The 17,200-nt window shown below is 42.5% G+C and overlaps 1 protein-coding gene across 1 annotated transcript in view; it reads right to left on the bottom strand.

The window, feature by feature from the left end:
* Nucleotides 1-3,592: 3,592 nt before the first annotated feature.
* The window catches only part of SYNPO2 (synaptopodin 2), a 92,921-nt gene continuing 79,313 nt past the window's right edge, over nucleotides 3,593-17,200 (bottom strand). Inside the window, exon 5 of the mRNA XM_028743288.2 lies at nucleotides 3,593-6,473. Within this exon, the coding sequence (XP_028599121.2) occupies nucleotides 5,901-6,473 (573 nt within the window). The 3' untranslated portion in view covers nucleotides 3,593-5,900. The remainder of the gene's footprint in view (nucleotides 6,474-17,200) is intronic.

The following is a 17,200-nucleotide window of genomic DNA, read 5'->3' as shown; positions in this document are numbered from 1 at the left end:
CCCATGGTTTGTTAGGGGAAAACAAACCAGGAGTCGGCTTCAGATGTAATACTAAACCAAACTGTGCACTGCACAACACAAGCTTCTTCAGTCCTTCTGATGTTCCACAGTTATTTCAGTAATAAATGGGATCCTAAGAGTAATTTCAAGAAAGCTGAGCTTCTATTTACCCATTCAGCAATGCAACAAATGTGCATCAGTTCCCAGCATTTTAAGCAATACCTGTCCAAACTTCCAAAGATTTCCTTTATATTAAGCCTCCTCTGAAACCTTTACTTTCATAGTCTATGACAGTCAAAATTCTTATCAGCCTGTAGTGATTTCAGGGCCACACACATTGGCGTAATGCAGTTGATCACTATATGTATGGTCAGTGAATCTGCAAAAATGAGAAGTACACCACCAGTGTTGCCGCAAACCACTAAACCCATCAGTTTTTAAGTGGCATTCATGCCCCATCTGAGTCTGTACGCCCACTTCCTTTTCTGCTGTCTCATCTGATCTCCTGAAACTTTGCTTTTTGCCCCATCAGTTTAATCTTACAAAGCACAATATCTCTTCTTCCACTGTTGTTTTCTAAACAAAGCAATGGCATTTAAGAGAAGCTGAGTTGAATAGATTGTAGCAAAGCATGTGGCCATTCCTCACCAAGTTAGTTACGACAAACCTTGCAAAATCTGAACTCCTAAATCATAAGGCATCCCCTCTGCACATTAGTAACATTTTCTTCAAACACCCAAACAGACATCCCTGCATGTCGAGTGAAATGGCAAATCCAGATTAGGTTTTTCAGAGCAGAATTTAAATTCACTCTCCTTCTATTGTCAAGCACAGCAGGAGGAAGCAGTTTAAGATTTTCGTTTGTAGGCTTAGCATACATTTTCGGAATATCATCTGAATCAATGCACATTTTTAAATATTTACCCTTCTTTTCCTTGTCTTACTTTTTTCATGTGTCATGTACTGGAGATAGATGGGATTTAAATTTTCAGAAGAGAGAGAGAAAAAAGAACCATGCAGAAAGAACGAGAAGGTGGCAATTCTGCTAAAGCCCAAAGGACTGGATTAGGAACTAGGTGTAAAAATCACACCTGCAATGAATTAGAAAGACTAATCAGTCATCAATATGAAATAGACAAATTCTTCTTATGGAGCATTACATGTGTGAGTGCAATTTTATGCATGTCTACTTGAAGCAAGTCCTGTTGGAGTCCCAGAGGAGTTTGCTTAGGTTTACAGCCTTAGAGGAGTCTAATCACCCATGTTAATGTATCCAGAGAAAGTTAAGCATGCTCAAATTCTACTGAATTCAATGAGACGTTAATACCCTTGACATTCTCTGATTTGTTTTCATTGAGAAACAACTGGGGCGGTGTGTGTGTGTGTGTGTGTGTATGTGTATGTGTGTGTGTGTGAAGACACACTGTCCATACCAAACCTCACCCACAACTGAACCTAACTTAAGATGACACTATCTAGTCCAGCATCCTATGGGCATCCTATAAACACGACAATATCACTGCCCTGCTTTTGTCCACTTAGTGCCTTTGTGCCTGCCTAGTCTGCCGTCCAGGTTCTGCTAACTGTTGAGAGACAACCCCAAAGCACTTGTTTCCCCTTCTTGGGGGTTCTTTGGCTTTAAAACCGAACTTGGACCAGGCAGCCCTTCAAACTAAGGGCTGCCCTTTGTGAAACAGGACATGCCGCCACATTGGCCATGTATAGTTTAATTCTCTTTTAAAAACCCTCTAAGTTGGTGGCCATCACCAGATCCTCTGGTAGATAATGCCACAGTGTGAACAAGGCCAAAAGGAAAATGGGCTCTATATAATGCCCTGTTAGTCAGGTTTGACTCAACAGAAAAAAATTCAAGGCAGAGTCTCTTCCAAGCAGGATTTCATGTCATGACCTTGTCTGTCGGCACAACTAGCTTAATGGCTTTGGATATGGTTAATTCTTAAAACCTTTGGACCACGGCAAAAACTCCCATTGAATTCAGTGAGCCTGTGGCTTGAAGCCTAAAACCAGAGTAGCTAGAGTCACCCTCACCATGATAGGCAGGCCTAAGGGTTTGTAACATTCCATATAAGTTCCATCATGTGTTACCTAGCCATACACAATCCCCTGGTTATCTCATGACTTCCCTGTGGTCAGACGTGTCATGATGGGTGCATCGAGGACAATCCTCAGGGTTACTGTTCTCAAGATTCTCAAGGAGCAGAGAACATCCCAGACAGAAAGACACAAGTCCTCTTTACAGTCCTTCTTGTGATGGGAAAATTATTTGAAGGGGCCTCAAGTATCCATGCTCTGATCAGATATGATTTCATGCTTTTATCTGTGCCATATTAGGTTTCGTACAAATATTCAGAAAGAAAACATTCATGGTTGATTTTTCAATACTGAGAAAGGGCAGGGTGGGTGTGTAGCTGCATTTGGCTACATTTATGTTTGGGGGAAGCTAATTAATCATGGTCCAGATAGAAAGGCAAAGCATTTCAAAACAGAAACCTGATCCCTTGGGACATATTCTGGCCCCCAGTAAACCAGCACATGAGTCTCAAATCCACAACGTGGAGTTTCATATTGCCTTTTGCCCCAGGCAATAAAATGTCTTGGACTGGCCCTAACTTTGGTTAAGCCAGGGACAGCCAATGTGATACTTTCCAGACGATGTGAACCAAAACTTCCATTGCCTTTAAACAGCATGGCCAATCGTGAGGGATCATGGGAGTTGAAGTTGAACAACACCTGGAGGCTGCCAGGTTGGATATTGCTGAATTGAATTAATGCATGTCCCTAATACAGGTTCCCTTAAACTAGGCTCAAACCACTGAACACTTATCAGAAATCTACTTCTATACAAAACTGACTTTCTACATTGTTGATTTATAGCGGCCTTTCCCAACCTATTGCATTCCAAATGTTTTAAAAGCTTGTCCAAAATGCCTAGAGGCAACTGGTTGAGGAAAAGCTGCACTATATCTATGTTTTGATATCTTGATAAATCAAAAGTTCCATGACAAATACTCATCTACTAGTGACACAAGAGAATGTGAGCCACTGAAGGGTTAGTAAGGTTCACATTTCACAAACATTTGCAACTTCTGAAGCTCCAAAGGAGACATGTGCCTCCAAATCACTCTGAACAAAATCTAAGGCATTACTTCCCACTTACCTTATCTACCCTGTGATTTTGAGGTCATCCTTATCCCTGTGGTGTTCAAATGCTAGGAATAATTTCTTCATGCACCAGACTTTGCCACACGTCTTCAAGCAGATGGTCTTGTGAGACCAGCTTACCAAATTTAACCATGAAACTCACAGGGTTGCTATACTAAAGATTGGAGGGTTGGGGGATCTATGTATGTATGCCTGTCTGCCGGTCTGCACATGCACATGCACATACTAGGCTATGCACAAGTATGCACATATTGGCAAAAATACCACACGAAGTTGCATTAGATTTCAGACATCTGCTTTGCAAAATATGTATATTAATCAAAAGTGAATACCAAAATGTGTATATAAGGAGAATTATGTACTAAATGCTAGTGTATTTTCAAAGTGGTGGGTTTTTCTGCAGTGGGGGTGTTGATATGGAAATGCGGAGAACTGAATTTAAGAGTGGAAAAATGAGAAACTGAGAGATATTGAACCTGACAGATTTGCTCATCCCTATTGACAACTGTGCATATATCACAGGGTCCGTTTCAGATCTGAAGAGAATTCTGGGGTACTATTTGTGGCATTGCACATGGCTGAATATGACTGGAGATTTGAAGCACATGCACAATGACATTTCAAGGGATCCTGGAGTACACATTTTGGGTTGTGCTGGGCAATCTCTTGGGACTGCACAGTATAATGGATCAGCTCTCTTAACAACCCATACCAAAATGGACAGCATCAGAGTTGTCACATGGCCATTTTAAAACAATTGCTCGGTCAGCCTCTATACCATGTAATAAGATGTTTTTAGAGTGGAGAAATAGGAAACAGAGAGAAATCAAGATGGACACCCACCCCTACCTCTTCCTTTTGCAACACACTTATCTGCTTTCAAATCCTCCATTGCTTTGCACTTCATACCCTATGATTCTTTTCAATTGCTATTTTTTGCTAATACTCAGCTTCTATATCTGATAAATGGTTTATTCAGCGTCAATCCTGCTGTTTATTTCACTATAAACTTTGCCCCAGCTGGTGGTGGAGAAGAGGGAGTGACTTTGTAATTGCCACAGGAGCAACCAATCCGCATTCTGCAAGCCAGCTTTGGCTGGAAACAGGCGTTTGGTTATTTTAAGAAGGTGGCACAGCTATCAAAAATGCAATGAGCCACAACAGGCTCACTGTCCACAACATGTATGCCTGTAGAGAGACTATTAAAGAGTTCTAGAGATCTGGCAGAACACAGAACATTCTGTTTCTTTTCCCCCACCCCATCAAAAACAACCACAACAAAAACCCACCAAACCATTGCCACACTTCTTCAGGCCATCTTATTCCTTTGCCATCTAGTTTGCTAGACTTTGAATGTCTGTGAAAAGTAGTATCACATCTTATTCACCTCTCTGCATTTCAAGCTGAATAACCTTCAAAGAAGGCTATTCCCCAGCATAGCTGCCAATTTTGAACTGGTAAACAGGATGAGGAAGTTTATCAGGATGAATTGCAGGTTTTCAAAATTTTGAAGTAGCATCAGACAGCAAGCAGTGTTGTTCTAAGGCAGAGGTGGGGAACCTGTGGTCTTCTAGATGTTGTCTGATTCCAACTTCAATCAGGCCAAAGCAGCATGATGAAGAATGACGGCAGCTGTATTCACCCCTTCTGGAGTCCACTTTCAGAACAGGGGTTGGGGGTGATGATTAAAAATTGTGATTTCCCAGCTTTTTGTTTTTTTAAACATGCCAGTAACATACAGCTTCTGGAACTGTTTGCCTGAGCTTTAACAGGTTTCTTACTCAGGGGAACCTCCCTCCAGTCTCCAGTTTTCAACCTGATTGCCCCGTCATAAAAAACCACACCCTTAGAGGAGCAATTTCCACCCTCCCTCAAAATGATAAAGTCTGTCCTTGCAACTATCTTCTGGAAATTTGTCACAGTTCATCCCTTTAGAAAGGTCTACTGTACCTGCAATTTGCATGCAAATATGGTTTTGATATTTATAAGTAGGAGCAGAGCTCAACAACAAGTTGTGCATGAATTTAGGAGGCTGCCATATACCATTAGACTATTTGTTCACCTGGTTCAGCATTGTCAACTCTGATTGGCTGGACTACAACTCCTTTTATCCCTGACCATTGGCCATGCTGATGGGAGCTGGAGCCCAACAACATCAAGAGGCTATCCCTCACTTAGGAAATCTTTGCTTGCTCCTGCCCTTCCCTAATCCATGATTTGCTAGGGAAAGCCCCATTTGACTTAGTCAAAAATCCAACCCCTGTGAAACTGTTTTAAGTCAGTGGTGACATTTACACTGAACAGAGACCAGGGATGGAAAACAGAAAGGCAGCTTTTCAAAAGACCCAAGGATATGTTCTTGATAAAGGCTCATTGGTTAATTTACAAACATTCAAATCCCACAATTGTTGCACTCTTCCCAGCTGAAGCTTTCACCTTTGAATTTCATTCTTCCACAAATTTGATTTCCTTTTAACACACACACATGCACCCAAAGACAAAGAAAAGCTCTGAAGCTGGGATCAAAAGCTGTCGTGCTACTGGATCCACAGCATGGATGCTGTGCTACATTTTAGGTCACGCTTGATCTCTTTTGTCAATATCTTATCAGGCCAGCCAACACCTGTCCCACACACTTCTTCACATTTTCAATTCCCCCTCGAATCTAAGACTTGTAGAACTTCAAGAAGAGAAGCTAAAAGAGGGCCTTCCGCTTTTCATGTTTGGCGCCTCCATCCCTTTGGAAGTGGATTATAGTTGGAGTCAGCTAGTGACAGGTAGTAATCAGACCTGGAATCCATGGAGACCATGTCAGGATCTGTCTGGGCACGTTGGCCATAGTATGCATACTGTAGACGAGAGCTGCAGGGGGCAGTGGAGCTCGGAGCAGACACTGTGCTCTTTGCAGGGAAAAATGCCGCTGACTGGCTCCTCCCAAACGAAGCTAATTTTGCATGGGGACTCGGAGCAGGATGCTCATAAGCCACTTTTTGTTTCCACTCATCCGGCGGTGCAGGCAGTGTTTTCCGGCGAGCAGCAGACACAACATTTGCAGCGATCGACTCTTGAATGGTCTGTGGGCCGAAGGCATCATCCACCAGCCCAAGAGGGGACTTGGCGGCTGCTTCCCAAGGAGTCAGCCTCTTCCCAGGCTTATCAGCTGCAGGAGGTGGTTTGCTAAAATAATCAGGAACAGGTTGAAACACCACAGGAGAGACAGGGGACATGGATCGTGAAGTGGCTGAAGGTGGCCATCCAGGGAGTGATAAAGACCGCTCTCCGCCTCTTTCCTAGAAACAACAAAACCTTAAATATAATGACAATCACTGAATAGCAATGACAGAGACTTCCAAATTAAACAACAGGTGGTTGTTTTTGTCTAGTGATCTACTATTGTAATACTGTGCCCCCAATTTTATATAAAAAAGAACAAAGTATGAGCAATAGTATTAGAAAAGAAAAAGATGGAATTGGAGGAAAAATAAATCCTCCAAGTTTCATTACCATTGCCATCTGAGATTTCAGCTATCTTTTCTTAGATCAGGGGTAGACAACCTAAGGCCCAGAATCGCCTTCTCAATCCGGCCTGCAGATGGTCCGGGAATCAGCGTGTTTTTACGTGAGTAGAATGTGTCCTTTTATTTAATATGCATCTCTGGGTTATTTGTGGGGCATAGGAATTCATTAATTCATTTTCCCCCCAAAATATAGTCCGGCCCCCCACATGGTCTGAGGGACAGTGGACCAGCCCACGGCTGAAAAAGGTTGCTGACCCCTGTCTTAGATATAATGATAAAACATTTTTTTTCTCAAGGGAATTTTGAGAATTGTATTGCACACAAGAAAGTTCTAGAAACATAGGAGATCAATTAGCAGCAATCACCAGCCCAACCTGTTTGCAGGCTTGCAGTAGGTGATCAGGTCTGGAGAAGGATTGCGACACAGCAGGTTCATGGCCAGGAATACCAGAGCAAACAGTTAAGAGGGTGATCAAATCAAGCACATCTATGGTGGAATTCATGGAAAGGAACAGAATCAAGGAGAAAGATATGAAAGGGCAAACGGCAAGAAGAAATCATAGTTCTCAAAGAGTCAAGGAAGACAAATTCAAGGAAAGAGAATTTTGTGTGACTTTTCAGTTCCTTGGGTGGAACGATCCTTGACCAGACCAGCCAAACTCAATCCACAGGTAGCTTGTGCAGGCCACAGAAGTCAGTCCCAACCCTAAGCTTTTAAGCTTCTCACTTTTGATTGACATATTTGACAGTGAGGGAGAGAGGATGAATTAGATAGCATTAGAGAGATAACTGTCAAGAAATGAACTCATTGACCAGTATAGGGATGAGGCAACTGTCTCAATCCAGATTTTGTCGGACTACAATTCCCATCATTCTTGACCACCAATCATGCTGACAGGGGCTGATTTGAGGTGAAGTCCAACAACATCTGGAGGGCCACGGGTTCCCCATCTGTTATTTCTTCTTAACTTAAAATCTCAAGCATGCTCTTCTATGAAGGACAGTTCCAACCCACCAATCATTGCTGCTGCTTACCCCTTGTTCATTTCAGGGAGCCTGTGCTGGCAGTTCCTGAGGGTGGCCCTTATTTGGAATTGAAAGAGAAAAGGTGAGCGGATGACCTGTGTACCCTTCAGAGTACTGTACCTCGTCTGTCAACCTGTGCTACTATGTTTTAGCTATTCAGTATCAAATATTATATTCAAGAGAATGATTATGCTTGTCACTCATTCTAACAGCCTTATATCTCCCTCCCTCCCAATGATTACGTTCAATATGGTTAGGAAGGCCAAAATGAAAATCAAAGCATCTGATTGAACCTAATTGCAAATGTTTGTATCCCACCATTATGATACTCTACTTAACCCTGCTCCTTTAAAATCAAAATAAAGCTTTGCCCTGATAATTTCAGAACACTCTGACCCATTTATAGGAGCAATCCATTCATAGTTCACAAATCCTAATCTGCTTAGGTAATGAGCGCTTTCATTCATAAATCCAGTGCACTGCCACCGCAATCTTCTTTCATATACAACATGCCCTTACTCTACAAACACTGCCTATTAGGCTATTCAGCTGTACAAAGAGGACTTGTTAGGCTGCACAAAGACAAAAGGTTTTGGGACGCATGGGTGGAATGCGATGAAAATTGAAACAAATATTTCCTAAATTTGTGAGTTATACTACCATATGTACATACTGGTGGCCTCAGGTCTGTTCAAACCACTGGCATTTACTTCCAGGTACCGTATTGGCCTGAATATAAGCCACACACACAAATAAGCCACACTTTTAAAATTCCAGGCGTGGGGGAGAAAAAAAGACAATACCCAAATATAAGCTGCTCCCTTAAAATTCCGCAGGCACTCACACCCATAAATGGCTAACACAGAAGAAAATCCTACAGCAGTATTGTAAAAGCCAATTTCTGTAAGGTTTGCAAATTTAAGCTGCACTTTAACTTTTCACGGTTGGAATTTGGGGGTGGGGGGAGTGCGGCATAAATTTGGGGCAATGCGATATATAGCTTGGATCCAAAGGTGTTGTTGCATGAACAGAAGGCATTGCTTTCCATGTGAAATTGCAAGAGTTTTAGGGGGGATGTAGGCGCACAATGGGGGAAGAAGTGGGTGAGGAAGTTAAGCTGTGCAGCTAAAAGCTGCTGTGCCAAACTGTCTAGTTGAATACTGCCCAACATGAATATTCTGAGTATGGAAGTCTATTGCAGATAGTTTATGGTCTGCATTTGTGCTATCTTCCCACCACTATTTGGAGGGAATGAGTAATGCAAACAGGTCTTCTAAATAATTGTGCCTTTACATAGAACATCCGCTTTACACAAAGTGTTTTCTGTGTAGTGGAGAAGAGAAGAAATGGGCTTTCTCATGTAACGGCTGTATCAATCTTGGCAACCTTAGAAACTGGAAGGTTTCTAGCTACCTACTACACACATCCTAAATAACCATGCCCTTTATCTAGAAAAGTAAATGGAGGAAGTTAACTAACATCTGCATTTTGACCTACAACATTACACAATCATAGTTTTGTGTTGGTGCAATGCTTCTGCTGAAACATAACGCAAGGTTACTGTGTCACACTGACCTTGTGTTACATTCCTCCTGTTACACTGACACAAAACTACGATTGTGCAACGTTCTAAGTACTTCGCTCTCCACAACGTGGCATTTCAAGCAATGTGGTTTTCCTTCCTCAGGAAGGTTTTCCTTCCTCTTTCCTTCTGACTGTCTAGTCAGGTTACATCACTCTCTTCTTCCTACTTTGTTGCTGGGGGTTGTGGCTTTCCTTTTTTCTTTGTATTTGCTTATTTCTTAAATAGACTTCTACAGCTTGTTCTGACTTCCTAGAATGCAACAGCCAAACAGTGTTGTTCAGTCTCACATACTCAGGCAAGATTTATTTTTTTTAAAGAAACACCCCAAATTTGCATGGCCATTCCACCTGCCACTGAACACACACACGACAAGAAAACGTTTTCCATTCACGTTACACTAATATAGTGTGGGAATATGTTGGGAATGGTTCAACCCATCACAGAAGCCTTACCCATCACCCTTTTGAGCTATAGACAAATGTCCCTGCATTTCCCTGCTGCCTAGCCCATCTGTCCCAAGGAGTAAAGTAAGTAAAAAGAAGTTAAAACACCATATCCTATCATAATAAATACTATCAATCCTTACAATCTGGAGATATAGATGATAGATGGAATAGATAGTATAAAGATCCTCAAAAAGTCCTTACCTACCAAGGACAATAGGGACGCGGGTGGCGCTGTGGGTTAAACCACAGAGCCTAGGACTTGCCAATCAGGGGGTTCGAATCCCCGCAACGGGGTGAGCTCCCGTTGCTCGGTCCCAGCTCCTGCCAACCTAGCAGTTCGAAAGCATGTCAAAGTGCAAGTAGATAAATAGGTACCACTCCGGCGGGAAGGTAAACGGCATTTCCATGTGCTGCTCTGGTTCGCCAGAAGCAGCTTAGTCATGCTGGCCACATGACCCGGAAGCTGTACGCCGGCTCCCTTGGCCAATAAAGCAAGATGAGCGCCGCAACCCCAGAGTCAGCCATGACTGGACCTAATGGTCAGGGGTCCCTTTACCTTTTACGAAGGACAATAAGTATTTTCTTATACTTGTCCCCAGTAAATCCTTGCCCTTATTCTGCCTCTGTCTTTTGAGGATGCTTTAAAACACTACCAGCTTTCCTTCTACAATGTTAGTAAACCAAGCATCAAAAAGAAGCAGACACGATCTGTTTACTAACATACCCTGCTTTGGAAGTCCTGTGAGCTATTCTAAATCTTGCCTGCAGTCACATACCAAGATTCATATCTTCATTGCTGACCTGGTTCTTCATAACTGTGGAAATTTCTCTGAGCAGAGACTGTCTAGATGAAGCAGTGTTGTTCTAAATGGGTAGAGGAGCAACTCTAGTAATTGGAGTTATAGGAATGAGGTGTCATCCAAGGATCACAGGCAAGAGAAGGGTAAGTGAATACCGACAGTGAGATATGCCAACTTTTCAACTCATTTTTGTAGCTGTGCCTTTAACAGCAACGTGTCCTGCAGCAATTAGTAGATGATGACATTCTTCTCCATGCCAGGACAAGTCAACAGCTAAAGGCAATGTGACAAGGTTAAAAAGTTGACAGCATTATCTACAGGATGCAGAGATGCACTTCAGTGCTTTGAAACAGTAGGAAGGAGGTGAGCAAGTGGTTCATGATGGGAATACTACCAGTCTTTGCCTTTTTTTGTCTGACAGTACACCCAACAAAAGGGACGTGGGTGGCACTGTGGGTTAAACCACAGAGCCTAGGACTTGCTGATCAGAAGGTCGGCGGTTCAAATCCCCGCGATGGGGTGAGCTCCCAGCTCCTGCCCATCTAGCAGTTTGAAAGCACGTCATAGTGCAAGTAGATAAAGAGGTACCGCTCTCGCGGGAAGGTAAACAGCGTTTCCGTGCACTGCTCTGGTTCACCAGAAGTGGCTTTGTCATGCTGGCCACATGACCCGGAAGCTGTTCGCCAGCTCCCTCAGCCAATAAAGCGAGATGAGTGCCGCAACCCCAGAGTCGGTCACAACTGGACCTAATGGTCAGGGGTACCTTTACCTTTACATTCAACAATATTAACAGTTTGCTGTCATAGCTTTGACTACTTTCTGGTCTCAATTGGATGTAGCATTAAATTAAACTATGGTTTAGCATTATTTGAATAGGTCTTGGGGTTTTCAGCTTCTCTTTCCCTACTCCACTATGGTCACAGGCAGAAAACTGGAAGCTTTCACTTCCATTTTTAACTAACCACTCATTATGTACAAACTTGGGCAAATCTTTGGAAAACAAGTCAACTTCAAACTGTGGTTTACAATCTTGTTGTTTCCCAATCTTGTTTCCCTAAACTGTAGATATGCACTGTTTGGGGGTTTGGATGTGACAATAAATTGCAGTTAAATCAAAATGGAAGTAGAAGTTTCTAATCTCCACACATCCATGCCAGAAGACAACTGGGTACTGATGAAGACACAACCCCACGGCCCATTCACATAACAGTAAACCAAACTGTACTGCACTCATTGCCAGCTTAAAGTGATTGCTTTGATTTTGTCTGTCGTTTGGTTCCTACAAGCTTTTGAGTTGTCATAATGAATACACTTCGTGCTAAGTCAGTACAGCTCACTTCAGTTTCACATCTCCTTAAAAAACAACAATGAATAGCTTATTTCATGTATTAAGAAGGCATTCACTACTGCCACCTTCTGGATATCAACAGTAAAATCACACATGGTTGACTACTAGAGCACGATACTAAGGACATTTGTTAACAGGTGCAGTGTATGTCATTACTTCAGAGTTTGGCTAAAAATCAATTGGCCATTTAAGTCTGTTAATACTTGCATGAAGAACTGTATAATTACAGTTGTACCTCGTGTTGCGTTAGGTTCATGTTGCGTCTTTTCAGCTTGCAAACGCTTGTGAATGCGGCAAAGCCGGAAGTGTATACTTCCTGGTTTCACCGCGTGCAAGTGCGCAGAAGCATTCTGCGTGCTTTGCACATGCGCAGAAGCGCTTGCGCAGAAGCGCCGCTCTAGTTGCAGACTTTTTTTGGGGGGGCGAATAGCACCCCAGAATGGATTGTGTCTGCAACTAGAGGTACCACTGTATTAAGCTTATATATAAATGTGTACAATATGCAACTATAAATTAAACTACAACAGGGAAATAATACAATATATTGTAGGAAAATGTTGGTTTCATAAGTTCATGAGTAACAATGAATGGCGGGAATTGTAAGTACAATATAAGGGAAGCTTGGCTGTTTCAAAGTTGCAACAGATGTTCCTCAGGGGGTTATCCCTAGCAGGTATGTGAATTCACAATGAACTTAAATTATGCAGGTCCATTGATTTCATGGGGTTTATTCTGACAAACATTGGACAGCATACTATGGTTTTAGCATCATGTGTGAACACAGCCACAGAACAAATACTCATAAATACATGCATATAGTCACCAATATTTTCCAAATCCAAACAATTCATCTTCCAGAGTCTGAAGCCTGTCCTCTCAAAACACACACATACAGTTCCATCCTTTCCCAATGACATTTAAAATTTATTTTTAACGCAATGCTCCACCGACCACACTTACTGCCAACTCTCTGCAGAATTCAAATCCCTACCTGACTTTTGAAAAATAAATTCAGCACCACGCTGAATTTAACGGGGTTCAGTTATTTTTAATGCAGGAAGTAGGCTTTTGAGGGATGTAAAAACCTAGCTAGCTAGCTTCCCCGCCCCCACCTTTGAATTTCTCCACACTACTGTGGAGCCCTCATAAGCTATGTTATTTTAAGGCTTCTTTCTTCACTGCATGGTCCTAGCCATTTACAGACCATGTAGTGAATATATTATGGCACTATGCAGCAAATCTGACTTGACTATTTCACCTCACTTTTGCCCATGTACACCAACATTCTCCAACATCTTCACGACAACTTTATAATGAGCAATTTTCATCCCTGAATTGTAACTTTAAAAAGTAAAGAAGGTAAAGGAGCCCTGGACTGTTAAGTCTAGTCAAAGGCGACTATGGGGTTGTGGTGCTCATCTCACTTCAGGGCAAGGGAGCTGACGTTTGTCCACAGACAGCTTTCCAAGTCATGTGGTCAGCATGACTAAACCGCTTCTGGTGCAGCAGAACACCATGACGGAAGCCAGAGTGCATGGAAACACCATTTACCTTCCCGCCACAGTGGTACCTATTTATCTACTCACACTGGTGTGCTTTTGAACTGCTAAGTTGGAAGAAGCTGGAACCGAGCAACAGGAGCTCACTCCATTGTATGGATTCAAACTGCGGACCTTCTGATTGGCAAGCCCAAGAGGCTCAGTGGTTTAGACCACAGCACCACCCACTCCCTTAAAAAACCACTTATTACAAACTTTCAAACACATATGACAAACTTGCACCCAACGAATCAGTCCATTGTGTAACATAAATACATGCACCTGTAGGCCATAGAGGGAATGGAATCCTGCACAAAGGAACACTAAATTTGGGAACAGAAGTTCATTGGGGGGCAGAGGGGGGCATTGTTATGTAGGCATGTAATTTCCCCCTACTGTCCTCTAAACTATTTACAGAGGGAGGGGGAGGGCTGTTAAGAGCGACACTGGCAGCTCTTATTGCATCCAATGAATCATAGGAAGACCTTGGGATTCTGGAGCTGTTGTCAGACTATAACATTCACGGTTGCTCTGTGTGCATTTCAAATGCTATATTGGGCCACAATTGTTTTTCCCCAGCTCAAGGAAGCAAACTTCTTTTATGGAAAGTTGTTGTCACATATGCCTCTTGAGTAGATAACAACTCCACCCCTGTGAATTTGGGGCTGGGGTAAGAGGTAGCATCATACATGTTTGCACACTGCCAAGTTATGAATTCATATTAGAGGCTATATAAACGAAGCATGTACTGTAATGCTACATTTGGGTTTGTTCTGCTTCACAAAGTAAAGTTAGATAGTTGATTGGCAAAGTCCTCAAACACTGTAGAAGGAAAAAAAATATTGAATCCTGGGAGTCCCTAACCCAAAGCCAAGATCTGTTGGTATGAGCAAGTTATGATCCAGCACATCTCTAGCTCAGCCAACTGATTCCTGGTGCAGCCCTGCTAAGATGCCATAAGCCCCACATCTTAGCTCAGCTAGAAACAGCATGGCATAACTCCTTCATTCTGGCTCAACCAGTGTTCAGTCAGCTGAGCTGAGAATGGTGGATCTTACACCACTGTAATTGCTGAAAAGCAGGTATTCCAGGGGAGTGATATGGTGGGATCGAGTGGGGATTGGATTTACCACTGGATCCTAACTCCATTCGGCTTAGTCACATGACCTGATAAGCCAGAGCAACATACTCTGGTAAAATGGATAGTGTAAGTCAAACTCTATTTTAAAGCTTAGCTCTCCCTCTCTCAGGCTTAGGACCGCTGAACCAGCAGGATCTCTGCTTCTGAACAAAGTCTGTAGTACCACACTGGCTTAATTTAACTTCCGTCAGCTTCCTAATACTTAAGATTGCTCTGTAAAGCAGAAGCAGTCAATATGGTGTCTTCCAAAAGTTGTTGGATTGCATTGCAATTTGGAGTTGACTACCATTGGCCTAAAGGGGAAAAATACATTGTTGCAGATATCTGCTTAAGATCAACAAGCCTGTCTGCTGATAACAGTAGGATCAGGGATGGACTTTGGTAGTATGGCAGCCTGAGAGAGAACAAAATTTGGCCACCCCCATATTAATTTTCACAATAGCTCCTTTCTTTGTTATTTATTATTATTTTGCGCCCCATGGCTTGGCGCCTTGTGCAGAGGAACTGCCTGCACCACCCTAAATCCAGAGTTGGTCCCTAGAGTTATGCCACTGCAAGAAAAATATTGAAACACATGAAGGAAAATGATCTTCCAATGTTGCTACCAGAATCAGCCCCATTGTCTCATACCCTGGCACTCACACCTTTTCAGATCTTACAGGGAGATTCCTCACTGAAAAGCTGGAGCAGCTGAGCATCCCTGTAATCTGGAGAGCGCGCTCAGGCAAAGGGCTGGATACCGTGTGTAAGCCAGGCTTGCTCTTAGAGGGCTCTCCTTCCCCATTCCTGCAAGGGGGACCTGATTCTGTTCTTTCTTGCTTAGAGATTGTCACTCGTACATCTTCAAGAACAGTCTTCTTGGTGGAGACTTTCCCAAACAACATGAGCCTGTGTCTCTCACCAGGCAGAGGAGCTACCCCTTTGGAACCTATTGGTTCTTCAATTGCACTTGCAAAGGCTGCACGATTCCTCATTTATAGCCATTTTAACTCACCAAGTACTTGTTTTATAACTGGATTTATTTTATCTTCACCATTGCTAGAAATCTTGTCAGCTATATTTGTGCATTTGTAATTTTGTAAGGTATGGGACCTGGCAGCTACATCAACAATTTTCTGCATGGTCTGTGGTATTTTAAATATCATATATTTGCTGCTATTGGGGGGGGGGGGGCATCTTCTGGCTGTTCCCTCACTGCAAGAAGTGAGATTCTCCTTGTGGAAAGCCCTCCAACCAGATGTCAAGAAGATAAAGAACTAGACAACTTTTAGAAGACATCTGAAGGCAGCCCTGTATAGGGAAAGTTTTAATGTTTGATGTTTTATTATGTTTTTATATGTGCTGGAAGCCGTCCATAGTGGCTAGGAAAACCCAGCCAGATGGCTGGAGTATAAATAATAAAATTATCATTATCATTATCATTATTTTATATATGACTTGCATGTTAATTGAATTGTTTGGGTTCTGTTATACTCTTCACTAGGACTTTGGATTGACTTGTTATAGCATGTGGGTTTTGTTATATTATTTTGTCATTTCTTTGAGTTGTGATTGTGAGCCACAATTTGAAAAAGTTTATGTACAAATTAAAAATCAAAACAGAAGAGAGTAAAATGTGCATCACGTGCTTTGTGGAAGGAAAGGATACTGTGCCTTCTTATCCTGAAGACAATGTACTATCTTTCTAACACCATGATAAAAAAACCCCCAATAGAATAACAAAGCTCAAACCTGGCATTAAAAAACCAATTCTATACTAGTACGTTTAGCAAAATCCATGAAAAATTGAAGAAGGAGCTATATAAAGAGGCAACGAATCCATGCTTCCAGGATTAGGGTGCCACAGGATAGATGCCACAATAGAAATTAGCATGCTCCACACACTCACAATGACAGACTGTGGAGCAAAGATTATGGAGACACACATGGAAGGAGGTGTTCCATAAGGGGTCTGTGGCTTGGCTTTTGAAAAATAGGGGGTCCTTGGTAATAGCTAATTGGGAACCACTGATCCAGAAAAATGGAACATCACCTATGCCTTCATGAGAGCAACACAACTTTGGGCTCAAAGTCTGTCACAGTACTTCCAGAGAAGCTACCTTTGTTAAATGCTTTGAAGACCTGAGCTTACTGGAGCCTCAGAAGGCATATACATTCCATGTCCTGGGTCACTGGTGCACATAGAGCTCTTGAAACCTGCAGGTATCTCAGCCCTGGTCTAAAGTGGCCTCCACAACATTGTAAAGTTCCCGTATGTGAACTCTGTCAGTGTTTATGGGCATTGTGAGGTTGGCCACTGAATGGTGTCATGAAGGCTTATTATAAAACACCCGGGTCTCTTGGGATGAGGGGCTTCAAGGGGACCACACTGCAGAGGCATCCCACTAGCAAATTCCACCCCATTCATTGTCTAAGCTGGATTTCACTAGAATATAAATGAGTGGAAAAAGCAAAGACCCTGCTTTCAAAGACATGAACTCACTTATTGAGGAAGAGCCATTAGCAGTGCCCAACCTTTTGTGTTACCAGTGAAAGAGTGCTCCCACTCCACCCCAAATAGAATTGCCCATTACATGGGCAAACATGTATTCCACATCTTACGTTTACAAGATAAC

This window comes from Podarcis muralis, chromosome 9, assembly GCF_964188315.1.
Source record: "Podarcis muralis chromosome 9, rPodMur119.hap1.1, whole genome shotgun sequence".
Lineage (NCBI taxonomy): Eukaryota > Metazoa > Chordata > Lepidosauria > Squamata > Lacertidae > Podarcis > Podarcis muralis.
Note: the sequence above shows the minus strand (reverse complement) of the source record. Positions and strands in the feature narration are given on the sequence as shown.